Source organism: Colletotrichum truncatum, assembly GCF_014235925.2.
Source record: "Colletotrichum truncatum strain CMES1059 chromosome Unknown Contig_0010, whole genome shotgun sequence".
In the NCBI taxonomy this organism is placed as follows: Eukaryota; Fungi; Ascomycota; class Sordariomycetes; order Glomerellales; family Glomerellaceae; genus Colletotrichum; species Colletotrichum truncatum.
The window spans coordinates 332,109-357,230 of record NW_027222407.1 but is presented as its reverse complement, the minus strand read 5'-3'; the positions used below and the strand labels follow the sequence as shown (position 1 = coordinate 357,230).

The 25,122-nt window shown below is 51.7% G+C and overlaps 10 protein-coding genes across 10 annotated transcripts; 3 read left to right on the top strand and 7 right to left on the bottom strand.

Annotated features, from left to right (window-relative positions):
* Positions 1-537: 537 nt before the first annotated feature.
* On the top strand, positions 538-1,582 carry CTRU02_213570 (DUF28 domain-containing protein; the record flags this gene model as incomplete). Its single annotated transcript, XM_070206085.1, has 3 exons — positions 538-790; positions 825-884; positions 975-1,582. 3 exons carry the CDS (start codon positions 538-540, stop codon positions 1,580-1,582), a joined length of 921 nt encoding a protein of 306 aa, XP_070060117.1.
* Positions 910-1,401, bottom strand: CTRU02_213571 (uncharacterized protein; the record flags this gene model as incomplete). Its single annotated transcript, XM_070206086.1, has 1 exon — positions 910-1,401. The coding sequence occupies one exon, from the start codon at positions 1,399-1,401 to the stop codon at positions 910-912; it is 492 nt and encodes a 163-aa protein (XP_070060118.1).
* Positions 1,583-2,098: 516 nt separating the features above from the next.
* Positions 2,099-2,508, bottom strand: CTRU02_213569 (mitochondrial cytochrome c oxidase assembly factor; the record flags this gene model as incomplete). Its single annotated transcript, XM_036730705.1, has 2 exons — positions 2,099-2,344; positions 2,479-2,508. The coding sequence occupies 2 exons, from the start codon at positions 2,506-2,508 to the stop codon at positions 2,099-2,101; spliced, it is 276 nt and encodes a 91-aa protein (XP_036577481.1).
* A 593-nt stretch (positions 2,509-3,101) lies between these two features.
* Positions 3,102-5,021, bottom strand: CTRU02_213568 (uncharacterized protein; the record flags this gene model as incomplete). Its single annotated transcript, XM_036730706.1, has 1 exon — positions 3,102-5,021. The coding sequence occupies one exon, from the start codon at positions 5,019-5,021 to the stop codon at positions 3,102-3,104; it is 1,920 nt and encodes a 639-aa protein (XP_036577482.1).
* A 4,334-nt stretch (positions 5,022-9,355) lies between these two features.
* Positions 9,356-12,699, bottom strand: CTRU02_213567 (Nuclear GTPase SLIP-GC 4; the record flags this gene model as incomplete). The annotated part of the gene is made up of 7 exons (XM_036730707.1): positions 9,356-9,735; positions 9,790-10,128; positions 10,193-10,236; positions 10,286-10,476; positions 10,527-10,920; positions 10,985-11,823; positions 11,866-12,699. 7 exons carry the CDS (start codon positions 12,697-12,699, stop codon positions 9,356-9,358), a joined length of 3,021 nt encoding a protein of 1,006 aa, XP_036577483.1.
* Positions 12,700-14,308: 1,609 nt separating this feature from the next.
* Positions 14,309-15,188, top strand: CTRU02_213566 (cleavage and polyadenylation specific factor 5; the record flags this gene model as incomplete). Its single annotated transcript, XM_036730708.1, has 2 exons — positions 14,309-14,846; positions 14,923-15,188. The coding sequence occupies 2 exons, from the start codon at positions 14,309-14,311 to the stop codon at positions 15,186-15,188; spliced, it is 804 nt and encodes a 267-aa protein (XP_036577484.1).
* A 201-nt stretch (positions 15,189-15,389) lies between these two features.
* Positions 15,390-15,944, bottom strand: CTRU02_213565 (UPF0047 protein C4A8.02c; the record flags this gene model as incomplete). The annotated part of the gene is made up of 3 exons (XM_036730709.2): positions 15,390-15,488; positions 15,543-15,605; positions 15,657-15,944. 3 exons carry the CDS (start codon positions 15,942-15,944, stop codon positions 15,390-15,392), a joined length of 450 nt encoding a protein of 149 aa, XP_036577485.2.
* A 942-nt stretch (positions 15,945-16,886) lies between these two features.
* CTRU02_213564 (NADH:ubiquinone oxidoreductase subunit) lies at positions 16,887-17,552 on the bottom strand (the record flags this gene model as incomplete). Its single annotated transcript, XM_036730710.1, has 3 exons — positions 16,887-16,949; positions 17,040-17,207; positions 17,280-17,552. The coding sequence occupies 3 exons, from the start codon at positions 17,550-17,552 to the stop codon at positions 16,887-16,889; spliced, it is 504 nt and encodes a 167-aa protein (XP_036577486.1).
* Positions 17,553-18,866: 1,314 nt separating this feature from the next.
* CTRU02_213563 (major facilitator superfamily transporter) lies at positions 18,867-20,888 on the bottom strand (the record flags this gene model as incomplete). The annotated part of the gene is made up of 10 exons (XM_036730711.1): positions 18,867-18,999; positions 19,052-19,142; positions 19,196-19,459; positions 19,521-19,583; positions 19,641-19,831; positions 19,880-20,087; positions 20,138-20,487; positions 20,564-20,645; positions 20,706-20,714; positions 20,780-20,888. 10 exons carry the CDS (start codon positions 20,886-20,888, stop codon positions 18,867-18,869), a joined length of 1,500 nt encoding a protein of 499 aa, XP_036577487.1.
* Positions 20,889-22,971: 2,083 nt separating this feature from the next.
* On the top strand, positions 22,972-23,896 carry CTRU02_213562 (zinc knuckle; the record flags this gene model as incomplete). The annotated part of the gene is made up of 2 exons (XM_036730712.1): positions 22,972-23,415; positions 23,474-23,896. The coding sequence occupies 2 exons, from the start codon at positions 22,972-22,974 to the stop codon at positions 23,894-23,896; spliced, it is 867 nt and encodes a 288-aa protein (XP_036577488.1).
* Between the last annotated feature and the right edge of the window lie 1,226 nt (positions 23,897-25,122).

The window sequence follows — 25,122 nt, the reverse complement described above, 5'->3', positions numbered from 1 at the left end:
GTCGAAGCTGTGGTGGAGGTGGGATATTGGGGACAGGTTGAGGGACAACAAGCATGCGGTCAGGTAAGGTACGGGACGGGATGGTGGTCCAAAGGCGATTAATTAGGGGCGCCGCGGCGGCTACCCCCCGGCGGGTCAGCCCAAGTCTTGGGGGACCATAAGTCAGTCCATGACATACCACTTTGAGGCGCTGGACACCCACCTTTCTGTGGCTCAGCCGGGAACTCTCAAGTGTCAAATAAGGTCTCTCAGGGTCTGGACCAATGGAAAGCCACAGCCAGCCGTTCCCGTTGGTCCCACTTAAATTTTGGAGCTCCGACACATTGAGAGAGAGAGAGCTTCCCTCTCTACTTCAAAGCCGCTGTTGCTGTCCGTGTTGCAGAACTGTGTTGGTGGAAACATGACATGAACCGGAGGAGGTAGAAACCCAACTCTCTCTATCCTACCCCAAAACCCCGAACGCCGACCCCCCGTTCCGAAGTACCGGCAGCGACTCCCACCGAAAAAAAGAAGAAGAAAAAAAAAGAGTTCGACAGAATGCGCTCCTTCGCCGCTAGGTCCCTCCGGGACTTTACGTCCCGCATCACCACCCCCGTTCCTAGATCTCAGCCCACCTTCTGCCGACAATGCCTCCGCCCATTGTCGACGACGCCCGCCGCGCAGAGCGGGCACAACAAGTGGTCCAAGATCAGGCATAAGAAGGGCGCCGCCGATGCGCAGAAGAACAACATGCGCAGCCAGCACTCCAAGACAATTGCGCTCTACTCAAGATGTAAAGGCCGTCTCTATGGTTTCGCAATATATCGTCCACTAACCACGACTCGCAGTATACGGAACCAACGATAATCCCCAGTTAGCTGCGGCCGTTGCTACTGCGAAAAAAGGTACCTGAACGGCGGACGAGACACTTCAACCCCCCAACAATGGAGGAGAGACGGCAGTAGCTGACTGGACCAACCTTCCCCCTCTCACAGACGGTGTGCCGAAAAGCGTGATCGACTCCGCCATAGCCCGAGGCCAAGGCCGCTCCGCGACGGGAGCGAGCCTCGAAACCCTGACCCTCGAAGCCATCCTACCTCCGGGCGTTGCGCTCATCGTCGAGGTCGAGACTGAAAGCAAAGCCCGCAGCCTGCAGGACCTGAAGCTGCTGGTCAAGAAGCACAAGGGCACGACCAACACGGCGACCTTTTTCTTCACCCGCCTCGGCCGGGTCGTGTTCGAGGCTAAGGAGGGAGCCGGCGTGGACGACATCATGGATGACGCCATTGAGGCGGGCGCCGAGGATATCGAGGCCGACGAGGAGGGAAACCTCATCATCTGGACGCAGCCCAACATGACCACGTCCGTCGCCAACGGTGTAGGGCCCAAGTTCGAGCTGAAGCTGCTCAGTTCGGAGATCATTTGGTCTGCGAACGAGGACACAAAGGTCAAGCTCGACGGCGCCGAGGAAGCGACGGTGCTGGGCGACCTGCTGAGCGCGCTGCAGGAGTTCCCCGAGGTGCAGGCCGTCTACGGCAACCCGGCCAAGGGAGAAATCCCCGAGGACGCGTGGGCCAAGATTGAGGAGAACCTGGACTCGTAGAAAAGACGATGTATAACCCCTTCCCCGCGGAGGGTGTGCAGATGTACACCCCGGACATCTTCCCTCTCTTCTCTGTTCAAGTTTTACTTTGTTATTGCTTTTTTTTTCTCATTCTTGTACAACATGTAGAACACAGGTATAATACAACAACAACACTATAGCTGCTCTGAGAGGCGATGTTTGGCTTGTAAACGGGGACCCGGAAACGAAAACTGCAATAGTCCTCTTGTCCCCCCCAAACGCCGCGTCCATCTCGTATGACGCTTTCCCAAGCCCATTGTTTTGACATCCCGAACGCCAATATAGTACAGCGCACATCCCCCCGTTTCTCAAAATGGCTTCTCGCCCTCCTTCTCCTTTTTTCAGTCGGAAGAGTTGCGGACTCCGCCATGGATACTCCTCTCTCTTTTTTTTTTCCTTCTCTCGTTCGATTTTTCCGATTCAACTCGTATGATGATCCACCTCGATCCCGTCTCAGCAGCCGGAAATGCCCAAATCGACATCGCGAGACGACATTCACTGCTCCTCGTTCGAAGGCGGGTTCTGCGCCGCGTGCGCCCTCTCCCTCTCCCTCCTCATCTCCTCTACCAGGCGCTGCCTCCGCGCAAGTCTAATGTACTCCTCCTTGATGTCCTCGCGGTCGAAGGGGATCTTGTGCGAGTGTTCGGCCTTGGGCCAGAAATCGGGCACCGCGAAGCGGTTGTCGAGGTTCGTTCCGAAGTAGTACATGATGCCAATGGGGAACATGACATACATGCCGAACTGCGTGGCGCGGGGAGCGTCAGTTGGGTTTGGTGTTGCCTCCCGACGATCTCAACGGCGTACGAAATGCATGAGGCGAATTGGCAGAATGAGAAAGAGGGAAAGAAAAAAAAATAGAAATTTGGGCAACGTACCTTGAAAACCTCGAGATTGAGACCACCCATTTTGAATCGTTTGCGCAGGTTTTTTATGCGTCGTGTGCAAATGCTAAATCAGAATCAAGAGGTGCTTGTGATGATCGGACGATTTCGAGAGTGGATGTTGGAGCTCTCTGCTCCCACTGAGAATCATCTGTAGCGGGATTGGACACCGGGGACGTGCGGGAGGGCCGGAGAGTCGGCGCAGGTTTTTTCCACCTTTTCCGGGGTTTGCAGTGGGGCCCAAGCCCGATCTGACAGAGCCCGAGGGGGGGCATGCGATGCGCCGACGGTAACTCATGACCAAATTTTACTCCTCTTGCCAAATGACATCTAAACTGAAACTCATTCAAATGACCCGTTGGTCGCTTTTTCGCATTTGATATTCATAAACTACGATGATGTTTAGTATGCCATGTGCGAACAATGCTTTCAACCACCGTTCCCAAAAACCCCTCTCCCCACCCAAAGACTCAGCATGCCGCACCCTCCCAGTTGCCCCAGCCTGAATGCCTCTAAACGCCGAAGGATGGTCTATGTACAGACTTCCGGAACTCTACAGTTGGCTCATACCCGTATCATACATGAAATTCAGTGAATAAGCTACGATCCCACCACAGTTATCGCGGTCGCTGAGCCGCCGCTCGTCTCTGGCTCTGTGCTTCCTCCATCATCATCCGTTCTGTCAAGCTTCGAGGCGTCCCCGAAAACAATACCTGCCCCACACTGGCGCGGTAACTGTTCAAATCGCCGTCGTCGACGCCGCTGCGTCCGTCCAATCCACCGATAAAGGTGCTGACATCCCCAAGCGAGGCTGCTTGCTGGTAGATTTCAGGGTTCTTGACGACAGGCATCGTCACAGGACGACCCCTGAATGACCCAACCGATCCAGAGATGAGATGTGCCGGAATCTGTGGCTCAGGCGGCTTGGGAATTGACACGGCGGGTGATGTTGAGTAGAGCGTCTGAGCCACCGGTTGGTTGACTTCGTGTTCGTCATCTTCCTCGTCCTCGTCCTCGTCCTCCTCTTGTATCGGTGCGGGTCGCGCTCGAGGCTTAGGTGGAGCACTGAGACCCTCAAAGTGAAACATGTCATCGTCGTCCTCGTCCTCGACTTCTATTTGCCTCGCCAATGTCTTTGCCTCGGTCGACGATCCTGTCTTTTCCGGGCTCGGACTTTGAGGCACTGGTGTTATCCTTGTGGGCGAGCGAGATAGCGGAGACAGAATAGCCTTCTTATTCGCAAAAGATTTCGGCTTTGCCATGGCGAGGAAGCCATCGTCGGATGAGCTGTCGTCGCTATCATCGTCATCCCTCGCCATATTAGGAATCTCTGGTGAAGCGGGGCTGGTTTGCTCCAGTGTCCGCCCACGCTCCACAACTGGACTCTTTGGTGACTCCCGATACTTGGGTTGGGTTTGAACGGAGTTGTTGGCGTGCAGTGAGCTCTCCGAATCGGACGTGGCCATGCTTCCGTTCTCCTTCTCGGCATCGGATCCTTGAGCGTCGGGGTTTACAACTGTCCAGACCGTATTCGCATCTAAAGGAGCTCGAGAAAGGGCGCGAAGGGCTTGAGATGAAGACACCTTCTTCGGTGGGGGGCCAAGGTCCTCGTCAGGTCCCAACAACGACTCGACAGACATTGACTCCTCCTGAGGTGGCGTAGGTGACCTCGAGTTGGCAAGGGTATGTGACAGTACCAACGAAGGCTCGGATGACTGCGGCGAGGCTGTAGGTAGCACTTCCCCTCCCTCGAATTCGAAGCGCACTCGGCGGGGGCTAGCAGGGGTCTTGGATCCGCTGGAGGTCCGTCGCAAGGCACTTCGGCGCACCTTGGAGTCGCTCTGCTCGGAGGTGCCCGATGAGGTCGTGTCGTCTGTAGCCCGACGTTCGTGGTTCGGGCGATCAGGAGTCTGCGTTGCAGCGACGGACACCTGGACCGGACGACGCCCAGAGTCCTGTCTGGAATTAGGGGGGTCCATTTCGTAGTCGTTAGCAGGAGGCTTTGGGGGTGGCGAGAGGACTGGCGAGTGATTCGTTATGGGCGACGGTTGTGCGCCGTCCAGCAGAGGCAGGTAGCTTGGTGTGAAGAGTCCGTACAGTTCCCTTTCCCTTTCCCTTTCCCGGTCGTGAGCACTGTCGGGAGAGGTTAGGGTGGCAGTCCCGGCATTGGCGACGACGGATGAAGGAGGGGCAGAATGAGTGGCCTGTGACTGCGGCGTCGGAGTGGATTCACGGCGGTCGGGTGCGGTTTCGGTGACCTTTTCGGTGTCGTCGGTAGGCGGCGGTGGCGGTGAGTCAGGGTGGTCTCGTGGTGGACAGAGGGCGGGACTGAGGGCGGGATAATTGTGGTAGGAAGCAGCGACAGCACGGTCGACCTCGGCTTGCAAGTCGTTTGGGAGGTTCTGGAGGAGGTTTTTGGAGTACCTATGGAACTCAGTTGCCATGTCTTGGCGGTAGGCTGCAACCTTGTGGTCGAGGTCGGCTAGTTTCTGATGCAGGTCTCCAATGAGCCTCGTCGCATCGTCCATATCCACCATGTCGCTCAACAAGGCGAACAACGACAGCGGCTGCGGTGACCAGGGGAAATGGACGGACGAGGGTTAGGAACGTGAGCAAGGAGGTGGGCCAATGGATTCCTAGGCTTGGGCATGACGCAAGGCGTCTGAGGAAAAAGGCAGCCCGTCGCGGCGAAATGGTCGGCGGCGTCCAATGTCTGGTTCGGGTGGGCAATTTACGGTTGCGGCCAGACCACACCCACACAAGACAAGGGCAGAGCGAGAGTACGATAAAGCCTGGTGACTAGCTAACTGGGGGGGGGGCCCTGAGGAGGGGGCGGCGGCAAAGGCGACGGCGGGCGGAAGAAAGGCGTCGGGTTGCAGATGAGCGGCGGGTGAATGGGGAATGTTTCTCCTTGTGCTCTGATCTTCCCCGCGGAGAGTTGGGGGTGGGAGACAGAGAGAGAGAGGGAGACAGATAGGGAGAGAGAGAGAAAGAGAGATGAAGTCTTGGAGGGGTGTGTAATTGTTGGCCAGGGGTGGTGGTCTCAGATCAGGCCAGAATCTGGGTTTGTCTCTCTTCGAGGTAGATCAAGGCCAAAGCGAGAAAAATAAAAATAAAAAGTGCGCAAAGAAAGGCAAGCGTGCAAAGGCCGGCCAGGTTCGAGGAGGTCGTAGGAGACAGAGGACACAAGTGACAAGGACCACACAGGCAAATGTGCGCTGAGTTTGTGGTCTGAAGAGGGGACCGATGCACGATGTGGGTTTAATTTTTTTGGGGGGCTGCTGCTGGACGTGGTTGGCGGGCAATTGGAAGGAGAGGCCTAGAACACGCTCAAGATGGTGTCCCCGATCCCCGCTGTCTGGACTTTGGGTCGGTTAGTCGGGTCGGTGGTTCTCCTTCAGTGTGTGATGTGCCCTGGTGGCCATTTAGGGAGGGGAAAGGGAATCTTGGGGGCGCAGTACGTACCGAACGCCAAGCGAACAGGGGGTGGGATGCCCCAAAGCCAAGGGCCCGTTCGGTGCTTTCGGTGGACGCTGATCCTAGAACCATCCATCCAGTTGATGGGATATCGCCTTCCATTTCCAGGGTACGATTGCCAGAAGGACATCACGCACGCACTTGCTCTTCTTTTTTTTTTTCCCCCCCTGGATGATGAATCGTCATGGGGATTTCCCAATATTCAGCGCATGGGCCCGCATCTGCGTATCTGGCCTTACGTGTGCTTCGCCTTCGTCTTACTCAGTATCAAACGAGTAATTAACATGTCCATCGTTCGAGCGCAATGCCCCTCGCTCTCGGGTACCAACGCCGCCCATCTATCAATCTCACCGAAATGCAGGTCGGGGAGGCTTCACGAGGTTAGCACGTGGACAATATCCCCAGCCTGGTCCCGCTGCTCGTTTCTTTTTCCTTTTTTTTTCTCCCCTTTTCTTCTCCTTGGTCTGTCTCTTCCTTTTTTTTTACCCAGTTTCCAGCAAACCTTGGAACCGGAACCTGGCTTACGGGCCAAGTTGGTGTCATAACGGAGTGAGCACCTGGTGTCAAAGCAGATCAACTCATACCCACCCCTCCTCCAATCGGCCATTCCGTCCGTTCTCGACTCATTCTCGAGACTCACATGGATCAAATCTTATGATGCAACTGCAAGCCTTCTTTCATGTGCCTTCTCTTGTAATTCAATCTTTACCCTGTTTCTCCCCCCTTTCAATGCTACCCCTCTGCTGCCTTCGGTTTTCCCACTGGTTTACTGGGTGAGCAGCGTGGTTCTCGCCGTGTGCGGCTGCACGTCTGATTTGATAATCCATAAATTCACATTCCCATCCGCCCATCATTTACACCGTCCAACATCAGATTGTCCAGGACCAGAAGATGGAAACTTAAACCTCCCCGGCTTTAGAAGGGCGGCGCTGTTGCAACGATTGCTGCAACCCTAGAGCTGTCAAACGATCTCGGCGACCGGCAGCGTCTCGCCTTTATACTAAGCAAGGACGCGTGCGTCTGCCCAATCTTCTTGATAATCATGAGATGAGCCGTGCCGCCCACCCACCTTTTAGCTACTCCCCGTCTTCATATCTTCGTATCACAACTTCATACTTCTTGTGCACTTACAACTTAGCGCATGCCAAGCCAACCCTCCGCGAACCCGCCGCCAAGAGCCAGAATCTTGACTTTGCTGATAACACGGGGTCCGTTTTGGATGAAAAAACTAGAATTTTGGTCTTCGGTATGGGTGCCGCGCAACACCTGTTCTACGACATGGTAGGGCAAGGTTCAGGCTTCAAAACAAGCACTGACTGCGGGTTCAAGCTCAGCAAAAAGCCAAAAAGCCAAAAAGCCGGCCTCTCACGAGCGTCCCAACATTGCTTCTGATGCCCCTCTTCCCCAGTAAAAACAAGGTTTAAAGCAGCGTTAGCAGGTCGCCAAGGGGGCTCCTGGGACGGATAACATTGTAGCGGCATTCGCTGAATCAGAATGGGGATGCACAACATTTGGCTTTTCTGCATGCTTTTCTCTAAGTTCCGCCGAGATAAGGTGGAGGGATGGAGGGGAGGGGGGAAAGTAACTTGGAAGTGGGATGTCCATCCAGTCCAATCCAGCGTCATATTGTGTGTTTGTGTGATGTCGGGGAAATACCAGCCCCTCATCCGGCCACCCACCACCACCACCTTCCATTCCCCCCCTCCCCCTCACACACCCCTCCTACCCCCCCTTCCCCCCCCGCCCGTCGCCTGCGGTGGTTCCTTGACCGAGTCCGGCTCTTGGGTGTCACGCGGCCGCTCCCCACGGCGCATGACTGGCCACGCCCTCTCACCGGTCCCGGAATCCCGTGACTGACTCCTCCCCTGTCCCACCCGAACCCACGGGGTCAACGACTTCGAGTCACGGGACCGACGGGAGCAGAGCTGTTTTTTTTTTCCTTCCCTCCCCCTTCTCTGTTCCAAGTTGTTCGACTTTTGCTTCGACCTTGTCCAATCCCATGTCTTGCAGATCACTCGCAGGCCTACAAGGCCCGCGCCCCCGCCAGGAACTTAAATTAACCATTCGACCCGGCTGAATATGCCATGGCATTACGGAGGAAATCGCCTGGTTTCGCTCGCACTTCCCATTGCGCCGGAAGGCAACAAAGCTCGGGGAAATTCCTGACACGCTTGTCCTCTAAAGCGGCGGAGCGGAGGATTACATTATGCCCACGGGATCCGAGTACGACGTCTTGGTGGCGGCCAGCAAGGGGTGGGGTGTTCTCCCCAGGGGCGGTGCACGCAACTTGTTATGCTTAGATTGAGAAATGTTGATGGTCCAGACTAGCTGGATAATATCCTCCGACCATGCATGACAGAAAAAGGAATAATGACAGAAAAAAAATAAAACACACAAACCCCCCAAGGGACAATTCGCGCTTCGGCATCCCCATTGCTTCCCTTTTCGGTTCGCCAGTTTTCCCAGTCGAGCAAACCGAAAGGGGTCTAGACAGTCTCGGTGGCTGTCGCTCTCCCGCTGTCACCGCTGCATGGTGCGGTCATGTTGACGGCTGTCCCGAACCCGCCGTGTCACGCACGGCTTAGACTAGCAAGGGTTCCCGGGCAATAAGTTCCGGCGCCGCGGCTCGCAACGGGCGGCGGAGGGCAACCCTCTAGCAGCTTTTTGCCGGGGTAGTTGCTGCGAACGCGCGGACATTATTGGATCATTACTAGCTCAAGGAAGATTATGAACATGGTGAAGGTCGTCGTACGGATTGGCTCGTCGTAAATATTCTGTCATGCCCCCGGCTTACGGAATGCCGGTGGTGTGGCATGCCTGCATATGCACAGGTTATACTAGATGGATGATGTGGTAGAATTCGACTACCGTACATCTTTGTTGCAAAGATGACGGTGATAATACGCGAACTAGAGACGTAGTGCACTTTACAGATGCCGGGCTAACACCAGCATGCTATCTTACAACGGTTTCCGGGCCGTGGTACACAACATGGTCTAACTGCCGGTCAGTTGATCGACACACCTTAGACTTCTTCACCAAGCAGCACGGCAATCTAATTCGAGCCGTTGGTTAGGTAATGTTTACTGACACAGCTTTCCTCTTACCACTCATGCCTTTGCCATCCCGACACCTTACAGGCCGGAGACTACGTAGATATCATTTCAAGTGAGGTGGCAAATGTAACAGAAACTCAACTTTCTGTGTGTGTCCTATCTAGACCTCCGATTGAGGTTATTCAGAGTCTAATCTGAGCTTGTTGTGTCCCTCATATGGTCACCCAATAGGGAGAACTTCCGCCCAGACAACCAAGCAAGTGTACTAGAGCAAGTATCCACAACATGATCATCCATCCCAAGAAGTCCGTCATCCAAACCTGCAATACCCAGTTCGTTCAGTCACTATCGTGGTAGGATGAGTCGCCATCATCCTGCTCAACATAGTCAACCTCACAACTTTCGATGACAGCTTCATCCTCCTCAACCGCAGTTAGTGCAAGAAGCAAATTCTGGTAGAAGCTTCGGAGCACAGGGCCGAGCGTCTTTCGAGCGCGGTTGTCTGCCTCCGTAACGACGGCACCAATGAGCCCCGAATAATCCTCATCCATAGTGGATATGATACTGTTCAAGTCCTGCAGGATTATCACGTCTAGGCTTTTGATAGTTTCATTAACAGCATTGTCGACCTTGTTAGCAGCATTCTTGAACATGGTGTTTTGTGAGGATTCGACATGGCTCTCCATGATTCCTTTTAGGGCCATGAGAGCACCAACTCCTAGCATATATGTTAGCAAGACATATCGGCCACTCGCAGGCCGTTCTCTCTTACCTGTTTGCTGGGTGCAGATGTCATAAGCGGGTTGCATAACGCCCAAGATAGCAGGATAGAACAGACGACTTGCGTCTCGCTGATTGTTTTTCAGTACCGTAAGATGTTTAGCTGCCATATGCGCCAACGTCTCGTTTTGCCCGGCGAGATGCTTAGCCACAATATTTTGGACTAAATCGCCATTCTCGGCGAGGAAGCGGCGGCCCTTCATACGTTCGTTGAAGGCATCAATCAACTGTTTGCAGGAGGCTGCAAACCTTTCAAGCTTCTCAGGGATCCGCTTGTTGAATACCTGATCCCATTGGTATGCTGTGTGGTTCTTCAAAGGCTTAAGAAGTTCTATGGTTTGTGAGTTAAGAGGAAATTCGTATTATGATACGGGCCAGGGCAGACGAATTCGTACCTTCGTTAAAATCACGAAGTCCAGCGACACCCTTAAATACGCCACTATATTGCGTTAGCACATGTCCAAGGCATTGGTGGTTTATAATCTTACCCGCGGCGACAAGTAGCTCTGTATGTCATAAATCGAAGTCCACCAGCATCAGGCTTCGCTCCCCAGCCTTTCGCGGTGTTGATAGCCTTGGCAGAGGCAAACAACACTCCCTCCCGTGTCCGCTTGATAATGTTCTTCTTGACAATCGAGCGACATTCTTTCATACAAGTAGAGAGAAGTTCTCCGAGTGTCTATGAAAGATTTAGCTCTCGTTCTAACAAACAAGACACTCAAGGCTTACCGTTCCAAGCTTCTCCAATGACTTCTGCAGGTACTGGGTTTCTGCCTCCTTCTCTTGACTTGACAAAGCTGTGGAGGCCATGTCACCGGCGATGAAAAGGTCCATCATGCCCAGCAAGCGAGAAATTTCGCTCATGTGATGCTTGAAATGTCTAACTTGGATTCTGTTAGCCAATTCTAGAGTGTGCTCTCGGAGGGCCGGAATTTCGGTGTCATCAAGGGAAACGAATCCTGCAACGCGACGGTCTTTCTTCATTCTTCCTCGGAGCTGCTGGTAACCGCGGCTGCTGATGCAAAAGACTGGAAGATCTTGTCCAATCTTGTTGTAGTCCGGCTGGTCTGCCTGTAGCTGTTGAGTGTCTTCCTGCGAGTCTGCGAGAATCTCATCGTCGAACCTAAGTACCTGATTAGCTCATCCAAAGAAAGCATTATATAGATATTTAAGTTCATAATACTCACTCCTTCATTCCAAAAGCAAAATCTTGCTTGATTGCTGCGCGAGAATAAATATTCCGCCCCCGGATACACTCCTGATACATGCTGGTCTTCGTGGTTGCTAGGTTAATATTGAGTTTCTTGATGCTAGCTTTGAGCTGGGAGATCTGCTTTCCGATGTTATTTCTCTCATTCTTGATAGTTTTCTTTAATGCCTTCAGCTCATCGACCTTCGCAAGTGTCTCCTCGGCTGTCAGAGGCTTGGAGAGACATTCGGGCTCATCAAGGTCATCGGCATTCATATCTGAGTCGCTGCTGTCTTCCTCTGTCTCGCTCGATAGAGGTTCCTTTTTCACATTTGCAGCTCCATCGCTTTGCTTCTCTAAAGTGGCGGTCTGGCGCTTTCGCTTGCTTGGGGATGCGAAAGGAGCATACGCTACTGTCCCGTTGGAGGTCTGTAAGTGAAGACCACGCCAGGTCTTGAATTCCGAGCTAACCATCTTCTGTCGTATATGAAGGCTTTTCTTCTCAGTCTCTAGTGACTTCAATTCTTGTTTCTTGACGTCAATATCCAATTTCATGGCGCTAGACTGCTGTTGTTCATGTGCAATGAAGTCTTCAATGCCCAAGCTGAAAGCCGCCTCATCAATAGAGATGTCGTCTGCTTTGGTGCAAATGAAGGTGATATTCGTGTACGAACTATCGTACTTCAGCTGCTGTTTGAAATTGTCACCCAACAACGTTTTGGCTGTTTTATCGTCCACGGCCCGAGTGATAGGGGCAACAATCCACAGCCGAGAACACTCTTTGACGTACTTCCCAGCAACGGCAGCTCGAGCAGCGTTGGAGTCGCGACCACCAGGCTAATTTGTTAGTCAAGGACTCAAAAATTCGGGGAAACTTACCAGATCTACGAGGACAACACCGGTTGATAAGATTTCAGACTTCAAAAACACGCGCACAACCTTGATCAACGGCCAAAACGCCATCGTCGGCTCCTTTGGCGGCGTGTCGTCCGCTTTCTTTCCTTGTTTCTCTTCAGAATCGACATATGCTTGTATGCCTGAATAGAACTTGTCGCACTTCTCTTCCTCGACCAAGATTGTGCGCCCGGTCACTTCCCGAACCTTTGTGTAGTTCGCCAGAACAGCAGAGTCTGTTTCCCTCAGCATCTCATTGGTGTGTCCTGGATACACGGCCTTCAAAATAGCATAAGCATTCCCAGCGTCAGTATCAGGATTGTGAATATCCGCTGAAAGTCTACCATCGCTGTCAATGATATCTCGGTGGAGAGTCAGGACCTCCTTAGTCCACTCGGCCTGAGTGATGAATTCGATTTCCGCTCGGTACTTTTTGGTTGAGTCTTCCGAAATATTCCACGATATCTCAGTGATCACTGCAGTGCAGGCTCTCATGCAGTTCGTTGGTACGACTCTCTCCTCGTCCAGAACAGCGTTGATCAAAGAGCTTTTTCCGGAGCCTGTGTCGCCTAGAACACCAATGACGAAGCGTGGCATCTGATTTTCACCTTGCAGCTTTCCGATAGATTCAATCCATTGCTGGGCGCGTCTCAAGTCAGAGATTTCGCACAGGCCTGCCGTAATATCTCCTAAGAGCTTGGTGGCTTTGCTGTCGGCGTCTCTCAACTGAGAGACTGACATCGCTGTCTTTGCCTTCTCTAGGGCTTCTTGAGCCATCATGCTCACTGAGCCACCCTGCCCATCGTCCGGATAATCCATATCGGCTTGGATCTCAGGGACAGAATGCTACCAAGAGTGCAGGGTTGGACTAATACGGTGCTGTGAGATGTAAGCTTCGAGACTCCTGAAGAACCTAATTATGGCAGGGCCATTCACTCAGCTGAATTTAGAGGATTTGGGTGGAATGGAGTAAGAACATAGATAAAAGTACCGTAAGATGAGCAATTGACAGACTGTTCAAATAAGAAAAGGTGGGTAACAAGTGAATCGGGAACAGAGAGAAAAGGCTCAAGAGGATCGTAGATCAAACTGAGCGCGACTCCCAGTCGCCGTCGCGTTCCGAAATAAGAGAAGACTTACCAAGAGCAAGACTTCTGCACAGAGTCTGACTTGCCAATTGAAATATGTACTTCGTTCCAGAAAAAGATTGGTTTGGGAGCCGAATTTGACTTGCACCGGCTCGATATAGAGTTGAGGATGTAGATACTTGTTGCGTCTGCGACTAAGTTGTAGTGCGTGAAGCCAAAGGTTGGCGATGGGGAAAGTGTTACGAAGGAGAGAAAAAGACCATAAACAAAAACAAAAAGAAAGTGGAAATAGGGCAGAAGGCAGGTGGAAGGAAGGAGGTGGGATATTGGAAGGTTCCAACCACTTCTCTCTATAGTAACAGTGGAAGGTACCTGCCTCTTCTGCCTTCCAAAATGGTATCTTCAAACCAGGCAGGATTTCCGCCTCAGGATTCAAATTTCCTTAGACTGTCATTGAAAATAAGTGAAACCTGAAGTGAAGACCCAAAAGAACTCTCGCCAGTTGAGAACTTGTTGTTTTTCACGTGGCAGATCATAATGGAGTGAGCCATCACACCAAGTCCTATGCAACTTTAATAGTATATGCAAACAATGCACTTTCTCCAGCTCACCCCTTCGCTGATGTTTCCTCTAATTCCAAAAGGGGCTTTGATGAGCAAGAGAAACACAACAAAGAAAGGATACGGCAGATAAGTTCCGCAAATCTACGAGAGCGTGGAGCATGTAAAAGACACCGTTGACATCAAGAAGTACACGTAGAGAAAACACGCCTCAAGCATTCGACCTACTTAAGATGAGTGGATCTATGACATACAAATAACGATAAATTGAGAAGGTACTGGACGAAGATACTGTATGGGATATTTGCAGAGTTTCTGGAATCAGGATCTAGGGAATGTCGGATTAGCTTACGTGCAAGAGGCGTCAACCTGTTACATACTATTTCAAATAGTGACTATCCTAACATGATTTTTAAAAACATATCCGAATATTGCAATTTAGCAGCAATTCTGAAAGTTCACATACTGAAACTGTCGGTAAAATGAATAGTTTGCAGTTTCTGTCTTGCAATAGTTGTGATGCATTGAAGTGTCGTTGGCCTAGTGTAGACAGCTTGGGGGAAAACAGGGTGGGGCCAGACCCCATACATGGTGTCTTGTCGTTCACCGCCTTCCTCTTTAGAAGGCCGTCTCCTGGTCGTATCGTGGAGCTGGAGGCACCTTACTAGGTCTTAGCTCCAGCCATCTCCTTGCGCCTGCCACTACCCGTAACACTTGTATAGTAACAACAATTGCAGTTCGCATCCCATCAACAATTGCCGACGGCGGAAGCTTCTCAAAATGTCCACGATCACTACTACGGCCCTGCAGTCGGGCGAACCGCCCATCATCCCCCTCTCCTTCAACTCCAACCAGCCAGAGACAATCCGTCTTTACCCGCTCTCCAATTACACATTCGGCGTGAAGGAGACCCAGCCTGAGGAGGACCCCTCCGTGATCGCCCGTCTGAAGCGCCTCGAGGAGCACTACACTCAGCATGGCATGCGCCGTACCTGCGAGGGTATCCTCGTCTGCCACGAGCACAACCACCCGCACATCCTTATGCTACAGATCGCCAACGCCTTCTTCAAGCTGCCCGGCGACTACCTCCGCCCTGAAGACGATGAGGTCGAGGGGTTCAAGGCGCGTCTCGACGAGCGCCTTGCCCCCGTTGGCAGGATCGGCGAGGGTGAGGAACCCGCGGATTGGCAAATCGGCGACTGCCTGGCGCAGTGGTGGAGGCCCAACTTCGAGACGTTCATGTACCCATTCGTGCCCGCGCACGTAACTAGACCGAAGGAATGCAAGAAGCTTTACTTCATCCAGTTGCCCAAGAGCAGTATGTGCTTCCCCTGGCGCGGCGCCATGCGTCAATGGATCCAGACCTGAAGAAAACCCGCTAACATCCCCGACAGAAGTACTTAGTGTGCCGAAGAACATGAAGCTCCTTGCAGTGCCCCTGTTTGAGCTCTACGACAACACGGCTAGATACGGACCCCAACTCTCCGCGATCCCCCATCTTCTCAGCAGATACAACTTTGAGTTCGTTGACGAGAACGGCAACATTGTGGCGGTTACACCTGGCTCGAGTGCTCCGGAGGGATACGTGCCAAAGACCAAGGTTCTGGCCGGCGATGACACGGATATGCAGGAGGCGAAGGATGAGAACGGCGAGCAGTAGAACTGCAGGTGCGCATAGGCATCTCACGGGACAGGATTGGGCGAGGCGTTCGGCGTAGGTTAAAAAGTATCGTACTAGACCTGGTGGCTGTACAATAGGTTTCGCCTCCATACTTGGGACTATACCATATAAATTTGGTATTATTTACTTCATAAGGATTCGGTGATTGATATTCTTCTAACTGCGTTCCACTACCGGGCTTCATGCCTTGGGCTCTCCCTGAATGGTGGCCACCAGCCGGCGCTGGTGTTTGCTAGCTCTGAACTCCAAGTACCAAATTCCTTGCCAGGTTCCCGTAGCCTGCAAAAAGGATTAATCAGGCGTTTCTCATGCTAGGAGATCCATTTTACTTACCAGTCTGCCGTCCTTGATGGGAATTGTAACGCTTGCGCCCACAAGGGCGCTCTTGATGTGAGCCTATGCCATGTTAGTAATTGAACCAGACCACAGCAATCAATAGAAACTTACCGGCATGTCATCAGGGCCCTCGGCGCTGTGGCGGTACAGCTCCTGGCCCTTGGGGCCGGCCTCAGGTGCGATACGGTCCAGCGCATCACTCATGTCGGCCCGGACGTCATCGTCCCAGTTCTCGTTGAGGCTGAGGGCGCAGCTCGTATGCTGCACGAACAAGTGAAGGATGCCGACCTTGTAGTTCTTGAGTTCCGGGAGCTGGCCGACGACCTCATCGGTGATGAGGTAGGAGCCGCGCGACCGCGCAGGGAGCGTGAACTGCTTCTGGAACCAAGAGCCCGTCATTGTCGCTGATGGTGGGGTATGACGTGGGGTAGACCTGCTCGACGTCGAGGATGCAAGTCCCACAAGTGTGAGAGGAAATTGCCAAAGAAAATGAAATAAGTTTGGGAAGAGGCAGACAATCAAGAAAGTGAGAATGAATAGGGTGGTTGTCGCAGAGATGTGTTGGCGGTTGTGTGGTGTCGGAGACATGTTTGCTGCAGTGCTTGGGAGTGAAAATGGTGCTGGCGGTCCAATCTGGTGGGGCAGGTTCGATGGGTAAGTGAGGTCAGATGAATTGCGAATCAAGGCACTTTGATACGCACAGAGCCAATGAGTTGTGCATCTTCAACTTTCTACAGCAGCCGCCACTTTACTTTACTTTTGCCGCTCTGTTTCCTAGACATATCTATAAGAAAAATAGTTTCTTTGCAATGTCGAAGTTGACTTTGTTCAATGGCGGAGCATGGACAGGTTATTCCAAGGCGTGTAGAGAAATACCGTAGAGAAATATTGGTTGCTTCCCAGACGGGTCAACTGATCCACCTCCAGATATCATATTATGCCCATGGCACAATCTAACTTGCCTCCAATTCTCACTTTCATATGTGCTGGGTGACAACACAGATAGATAAATTTTAATTGCCATTACGCCGCTCGTGACACCGATAAAAGCCAAAATGAAACCTGCTTTCAGAATTGATCCTGCTTTGCCTGGGAACATCTTGAGTGGGTTAATCGTCCTGTAGTGCCACAATACATGGAAAACGACAAGGTTAGAATCCCTGCCCCGTTGTAAAATGTGTCACCTAAGCTCTGGTTCCGAGGAAGGATGAAATAGTTCTTCAAAGCATTGATTCTGCTATATTTACAAAACATCGCCTGTCGTTTTATAGCTCACGGCTGATGCTCCTTTTCGTCGTAACCCTGCCATTGCTGACACCCGCACACATCACAACAATCTATCTATGCGAGGGGGTACGAGGTCTCGGGAAGGGACTCGAGGTGCTTGCGGTGGTGCTCGTTGGCCTAGTCATTCAATTAGTCAATGTCTCCCATACAAATACACCTCGCTTTCTAAGCGGATATAGTTGAAATCGCAAAGTCCAAGAAACATACATAGGGCACGCCGCAGTAGTTGCAGGTAGCGATTTCAGGCTTGTCAGTGTTGATGAAGATTCTAGGGTGTCCGGCAGGACCGCCGCCACCGTCGCACGCAACGACGCGGTTGTGAGTCCACCGGACGGGCTCCTCGTGAACAAGCTCCATCGCTGAGTACGGTTGTGGCTAAGGTTCAATTGGTTAGTCCCCGGCCAGAAACGTTTGTCGTTGAAGCCCAAAAGTGTCTCATCGTCTCACCTGGAGAGAGAAGTCGGTCTGCTCAAATCGGGGGCCGGTCATGGCCTGAGCTCTGGGCCTCTGGCTGCGCGACCAAACGAGGGCTCGGTTAGGGGCCTGGCCGACCTCCTTGGGAACGGTGTTGTCGGCCGTCTGGGGGGTGACGCTCTCGGTTTTCTCGACGACGGCGGGTCTCTCGGTCGTGCGGGCGGCCGTCGACACGGTGAAAGGGCGCGAGGCAACGCGAAGCTGCCGCGACAAGGCGCTTGTCGCTCTTCTGGATGCCGACAACATCGTGCTGGCTCAATTGGGTATACGGTTGGAAGGGACGGGCGATTCCGGCTCACCAGATAGACGGTTTCTGGGGAAGCTTGGAGTTCCTGAAGCAATTGATTACACCTGCTGTCATTCGTCGGGAAGAATTATACCCCGTCAGCCGAGGCGGTGGGCCCGCTTTGGTCTGCATGTGCGCCCAGAGCCCCATTTTGCCAATGTTAGCGTGGGAGGGATCTCAGAACCACCACTTACAGGCCTGAAGTTCATTCAATTGACTTGTGTGCAAATTGCCTGTGTCTTGGTTGAAGTAACTATTTTTATTTCTTCTATGGATGATAGATGAAGTCCTGTGGTTAATAATCCCTTGGAATGAACCTAGAACCCCTACAGCGGCTTCCTTCTTTCCTGCTACAGAGGAGCCCCTATGACTGGAAGTTGTCAGTATGCATCTATCATTCCTAAACAATCAATGGCCAGCTCCTCTGCTTGAAATAGCCGGCTGGCATCCTTAACAGAGATGTCAGCTGTCGAGGCTCTTTTCGGTACGCTGATCTTCTTACGACGGCCACCGTAGCCCAATGACAACTGTTCCGAAGGTCTAGATTAGGGGATAATTTACCTCAACCAACAACTGGCAATAAACCGATGCAACAATATAAAGAGACTCGAACACCAATGCTGAATTAAAGCTCTCTGTGATCGTGTCGTCGGCTATAAAAGTGCAGTAACTTGTGATCATCAGACCTCTGCGACTGTTCAGCGAGCTTCGTATCATCTGTACAACCAAGGCACTAGTAGTAGTTCCTTCAGTTTTTGAAAGCCATGCCGACTACGCACCGAGGTTCGAAGCCACACCGCTTTTTCTGTTGCCCTCGCAATGGCGTTCTGGCAACGGTAGTAGGTCGAGTCCCTCCTCAAGCGCCAGGTTGAACCCTACAAGGATAATTGTATCAATAGCAATCATCATGAATCACAACACCTTGGTGGTACTTAACGTATTATTATACTTCTATGATAAATGAACACCCAAGCGAGGCTTGAACCTTCTTTTCTTGTCGTAGGAACACACACGCATTTGAATCACCGATAATACCAGCAAGTTTACGGCCTTAGACGATTAACCATAATGGGAACACATATCTGGGCCAATTTCAATTGGCGGTTTTTAGCCGAGCCTGGTTATTTAACTTGAAAAGAGTAGTGTATGAAACCAAACTAAATCGAGTCAGACCAACGCAGTCACGAGTTTCGGGTTGTAGATCAAGCTTGTATTCAGTCCATTTACACCGTTCGCTACATAGTTCGAAACTTATCTACTTGAGCAGAACCAACTTATACCTCCGGCACAGTCGCAGTCGACTTGATCTTCCTGTCACCAGAGTCAGCAGGATGAGACTCCACTTGCTCCACGTCCTTCGGCTCTGCTGTCTCGAGAATCGTCTCCATGTAGGCCTGTCTCTTTGGTCTACGAGACCGTTAGCACGGGCTCGAACTTGGGTCCAAGGTCAAGAACTTACAGCAGATACTTTACGTCGATGTAACGCAGCACGCACGTCATCGTAATGACGAGTACTCCGATGGCAATGGCCGATTGCCAGGCATACTTGTCTAGGAATTGTCAGCTGATGAAAATTTTGAGGTCTCGCCAATATAAAACATACAATAAGGAGCTTGAACAGCAGGCCAGACCAGGACTTGAGACCATGCGGAGATGGCGTAATATCCGGCAATAGACACGCCGATAATCAGCGTCCTCGCCTCGGGGTCATGAGGTAGCAAGTCGGCGAGCCAAGCAAAAATGAGCGGCGCAGTGCCCATCGCGGTGAAAGTGAGGAAGTAGCACGCATAAGCAGTTCCGAGCGGTGTAGTGGTAGGGTAAGTCGTCCAAACGCTCATGGCAATGTTGCAGACAAGGCCGATTACAGCTGTTGCATTGTTAACATCTTGACTTCTGTGGTGTGGAAGGAGAGAAGAAGGGCGTGTTACCTTGGACAATGATGAGTGTCCACCGCGTCTGCAGCAGATCTGATACGATGGCCCAAACCCAGACTAAATCTCCTGATTAGCGCTCTGTAAGACCGAAGCATTTAGAAGAATTATACTAACCAAAGACTACATTGATTGCGCTGGCACCAATGGGGATGGCGTTCACCTCAGAAGTTGTCCATCTGGGGCTGCCATCCGCATTCTTCAAGCTTTTCAAAAATAAGTTGAAGTAGTTGCTTCCATATGTTTCAAGCACCGTCGCAATGTAAAGAACCGGTAGGAAGTAGATAACCCAGGTCTTAAACGCCCGCCTACTGTGCGTTAGTCACCTGGCCCTTTTGCTGGTACACGGGACATACTTAGTGGCGGCCCAGGTCATCTTGGAGGGCTCTGCCTTTCCATGACGTTCGAGTCGTTCCATAGCCAGTTGAGCGTGCCCTCTCTTGAACCAGAATGCCCGTGGGTTAGGGTTGTTGGGTGTATCAGGCAGCAAAACGAAACCCATGGCACCGACCAAAACGGTCATAATGACATTGATAATAAAGAGCCAACGCCAGCCCGGGAGGCCTTTGATACAAAGTCAGTTCAGCTTCTAGGTCGAATAGGAGCGTTCATACCGTGTGAACCATCCATGGAACTCCTGATGGCCACTTGCAACGCGCCTGACATCATGGAGCCAACTGCTTGGCAGGAATGGTAGAAACCCATGCGCTTAGCTAACTCGGACGGCGTGTACCAATGCATCAGAAGTGTCATCATGCCGGGCCAAGCACTGCTCTCGCAGAGGCCGAGGAGAACACGCAAAACATAAACCTGCTGCGCATTCTTAACAAGTGCGAACATTCCCGTAATGATGCCCCAGCAGACTTCAAGGCCAGAGAGCCAGTAGCTTGGGCGCACGTAGGTCAAGATGACTTGAGAAGGAATGAGCATGATGCAGTAGGCGATGTTGAAGTACGTGGTGAAGCTGAAGCCACGAGTAAGTATAACATCTTCCAGATGAGGGGTACTGCTAATACGAGAAAAAGAAAAGAAGAACCAACTAGTTGTATTCATTTCCGTGGAGATTGAGATCTTCTTTCATGCCAGAAACGTATGCGTTGGTAATGTTCGTCTGGTCCAGGACTTATAATGTCTATCAGCACTTTTTATTTACTTCACAGCTGACTTGATTCCAAGACTAACACTTGATGACTACAATTTGCGTTAGCTAGATGTCTATTGGCAAGTTGTCAAATTATTCTTGCCTTGAGAAATACAACCGAAGGTCATGAGAAAGATGTCTAGACGCCTTACGAGGTTGGCTTCCTCCGGCGTCCGCTCATGGCGCGCCGCCAAGGCGAGGTTGCTGAGGCTCAGTTTACCCATTGCCTTGGATTGAACGAAGAGGAGTTTACACGGAAACGAAGAGAAATTTTAGAAGGAGAGTTCGAGACGACTATTCTATATACACTTTCCCCGCAATAGCACCCATGGGGCGTCTAACAAGATCGACCCTGTCAGAAATCCTCGGCTATAGCGTTTCTATTGTTTATTGTTGGTGCCCCGGGTACTGTTGCCCTTCCGTTATCAATGGTTAATGACATCCAAACGTTACGTTACTCGAGTGGAGTTTGCGCATGGTAGGAGCAGAGTTGCATTCGCGCACAGCATGGAGAAACGCAGGCCGTCTCCTCATTGGAGCAGCTTCCGGCGCTCCTGAATCGGCGGTCTTCCGACAATGCAGACCCCGTACGATGCTCGGATGGAGTGGAGTCATGTGCGGCCTGTAACTTACTCGTTGAAAAAATTAGATATGGGGTTTTCCGTCTTTCTACGGTCTAGTTTCAACATTTAGCCTCCGTTATGGATACGGGGAAAAATGGACTGTTCCCGGTGTCGCTGACAAGGACCGGTCGTGCGCCGCTCGCTGAACGACAATCCCTCCAGCTTTGACTATGCTGATCGCGCCCGTAATTCGCCGTATACTTCTCATTATGAAATACGGTGAGAAATTTTTTATAAGCTTCCCTGGCCTATCTCAGCCCGGATGGGTTGATGGGCTAGGCTCTCCCCCGGAAGTCGAAGAATCGCCTCAAATGCGGTTAGTCGTTGGCATACCGTTTGTAATTGTGTGGGAAGATTGTGTCTTCGCTGCCAATAGACTACGAGCAAGAGGCTCACTTACCACATGGATAGAATTTTTGTACTCGCAGCCATGGGATAGATGACACACTACTTGAGTCACAGTGAAGGGAGCCGGTGACAAGGACTTCAGGGTAATGGTATTATCAGCTTGGAAACTCTGTTACGGTAGCAGCTTTCAAGTTAATTAAACCCGGCGGGCCTGAATCGGGTATTGTAATTCCCGAAGCATGGAAGGCAGCAGATGGCCTGGGCTGTCGAGCGTGGGCGAAAACAGTACGCATTATGTTTTCTTTTACGCACAAAATAGAAGCTCCATGATGAGGAGAGAACTTGGAAATGGTAAAGAGTTGATTGCTATGTCCTTCATGTTGTCAATAATTGTGTTGACGAGCATGGCTTGCAGCGCAACTTGAACCCCAAAATACACACCGTGGCTGCTTAACTGAAGAGTATGCTATTCAAAACGCCAAAGGTCCCCGAGGAGTACCAAAAGGCGGATGGTAATGAGTCACACAGCACGACCTTTTTGGATGAGAAGGCCACAAAAGGGCTGGAGCTTAAAGCTTTGCGTGCATACGGATGGCCAGCCGGCTGAATTCATGAAGGGTTGTATTATGCGTAGGCGGCCATCATAGACATTACTCTCAACAGGATGTCATTTGCCGGCTAGATCCATGGTTCTCCAGGATAATGGAATGTCATCAATCTCAATGAGCATAGCAATTTGTTTGTTCGCTTTGAGTTAGACGATGTAGTTCAGACGAAGATGCCAAGAAACAACGTTAAAAATTAACTATTGTGATACGGATGTGGAGGACATGCGGTGAGAGCCTCATGCCCCGCGCCAGTTGTAGAACTGGCGAAGGCGTTGGGGTAACAGTTGCCGGTTATGATAATGATATGCTTTTGTCAGCGCATGTTTCTGACCCTTATCTATAATATAAGGCATCACTTTTAAGTTAACGGTGAATAAATTCAATAGCAATGAAGATCTCACGTTCTCTCAGATAAATCAGCCAGGCGAACTCTGTAGGTTGTATCCACCAAGTACGCACGGTCCATGAAGTGCACTCTGTAGTTTAGGCGGTGACAGCCCACTTCTGCATCTTTCACGGCAGAATTTCCAGAATTTTGGATTGGCTGTCTTAAACCAAGGATTCCGATCGATCACCTTACTTTGACTACGACACCGCGTCGCACTCTCACTTACCCCGTTCTTTACTTACTTTTAACTCTCCTACGGTCTTTTTGGCACGCGGACAGAACCTCGCACTTTCAAAACACACACAAATACCATCGTGACCAAAGAGGGAACTACGTCACAATGCCTAACTTGGCCCCCGAAACTCCCCCAAGCAGAGGGGTCTCCTCTCGCTTGCTGACGATGAAGTTTATGCAGAGGGCTGCTGCGACCGGTTCTCCCGCGGAGTCATCCCCTGATGAGCCCTCGTCGAAGCGGCGCAAATTCCAGAACTCCCCCCTCACCGGCGACTTCCACTCCTTCGACCAGACAGCTGTACAGGCAGCTCTGAAACAGCAAGAAGCCAAGCGCTTGTCGGCACTTGAGGCGTCGAGGGCCGAGTCCGCAGACACACACTGGGTATTGGATGGCTCATGGGGCAAGTCGGAGGATGCCAAGAATGCACCGCCGAATATTGTATACGTCGGGTATGCGGATATAGATGGAGCCAACGAGGAGGATGATTCAGACAACGCCCAACCTGTCGGGAGAAAAAAGATTGGAAACTTCAAAGGCAACGGAGCCAAGGTACGATTCGAGAGCAATGGTTTGGGGGGTGGAGGATACGCGCTAACTAATGGAGCAGAAGCCAAGCACCGAAGCTGCACCGCAGGATGAGAGCGATTCGAGCGACTCTAGCGACTCGGATGAGTCAAGCGACGAGGGCTCGTCTTCAAGCGACATGGATACACCTTCGTCAAAGTCGACATCTAAGCGAATCGAGGGTCTGTCCTCGGGCGGCCAGGGACGTACGAGGGTGAACCTGAAGCCGAAGAAATCTACCGAGTCGCTCAAGGCCCAGGAATTCCGAGACAAGAGAAGGAAGAAGGAAGTGAGGCTGAACCAACTGTCGTCAATCTCCGGTGGCTTCTCAAACAGCCCCAGCGGAGGCAAACCGTCTTCCTTCCCCATGAACTGCCACAACTGTGGCAAGGCAGGCCACAAGGCGGTGGACTGTCCCAAACAGCGACGAGACGGTAAGCGGAAGCCATCACAGAGATCGCATTGAACTTGGATTTTTTTTGCGAGCAAGAAACAGTTTGTTTTGGTTTCGAGATACCCATATTGCTTAAGTAGGGCTTTTGCGGTTCGTCAGCTCTCTTTTGCTTGACGGGGGCCGTGATGACGGAGCCACAACTACATCCTATGATAGACCAGAGAGGGGCTTGATGCGCGGATACGAACGGCAATGCAGAGGCATGTCGTATGTTATGATACGTTACGTAGATGGGTATTGGCGGGCTTCATAGGGCCTCGACGGGCCTGGTTCGGCCTGGCAATTTCAGATGGAAAAGGGGGGAAAAAAGAAGAGATTTATTGAACACACCTGTAACCTGCGTGATCGTACAAAGCTTCAAGCTCTAACAGTGACACCGCGCATTTACCAACAACCGTACTCGGCAAGCGTCGCTGGATGGAACCATGAGAAAAGGCGTCAAAGCTGAAGAATCATACCAGCAGACACGCCAGCTTGGCCGCTACACTTCATACCCGGGAGGGGGTCAAGCATACTACAACTGTCAACGCTAGCAGACACGATGGCGTGGCACGCTACTACTCGTTGAGTCGGACATCCCATCGGTTCTGGGATGACAGAAAATGCTCGTTGGACGACTTCACATCTGCTCCGCAGGGGGTCTGCGGGCCCCGGCCAGTCACCTGTCCAGAACCGCCCAGAAGGTATCCGTAGAATCAAACAAGTCCTCTCGCCGCCTCGGCCCATCACTTGATGGATCCAGGCCATCGCCTCGCGGGTCAACAGGTCGGCTGGAAACTGCCGATGTAGAAACAGGAAACACCACCAACCCTGTCGACACGTTTTTGTTTCACTCATCTCGATGTGGATCTATTGTATCGATCCCCGTTTCTTGGCCACCTTCAACGGCGAACTAATGAATTGTCGACCCCCTGGACTTACACACAGCTTCGCTCAAAAGGGCAAAACGGGGAAGCTCGGGAGCATTAACCCCCCCGGACAACTAGAGAAAGACTGTATGTCTGGTGATGGGCTGACCAAGCGTTACCTCGGCTTCTCAGGGGCAACGGACGACTGAGGGGTCATCTAATATCATTGCAACGGTCGTCCGGCGTTTTGAGGAGCGAGATTACATGGTGTTGACCATGAACGAGCCAGCCGCAGGATGCGCTATTGCCTGTGAAGAGGAGATGGAACATTCGATATCGACGAAGGATAGATATGTTGGAGCCAGCACCCACTGCCCTGTTATACGAGAT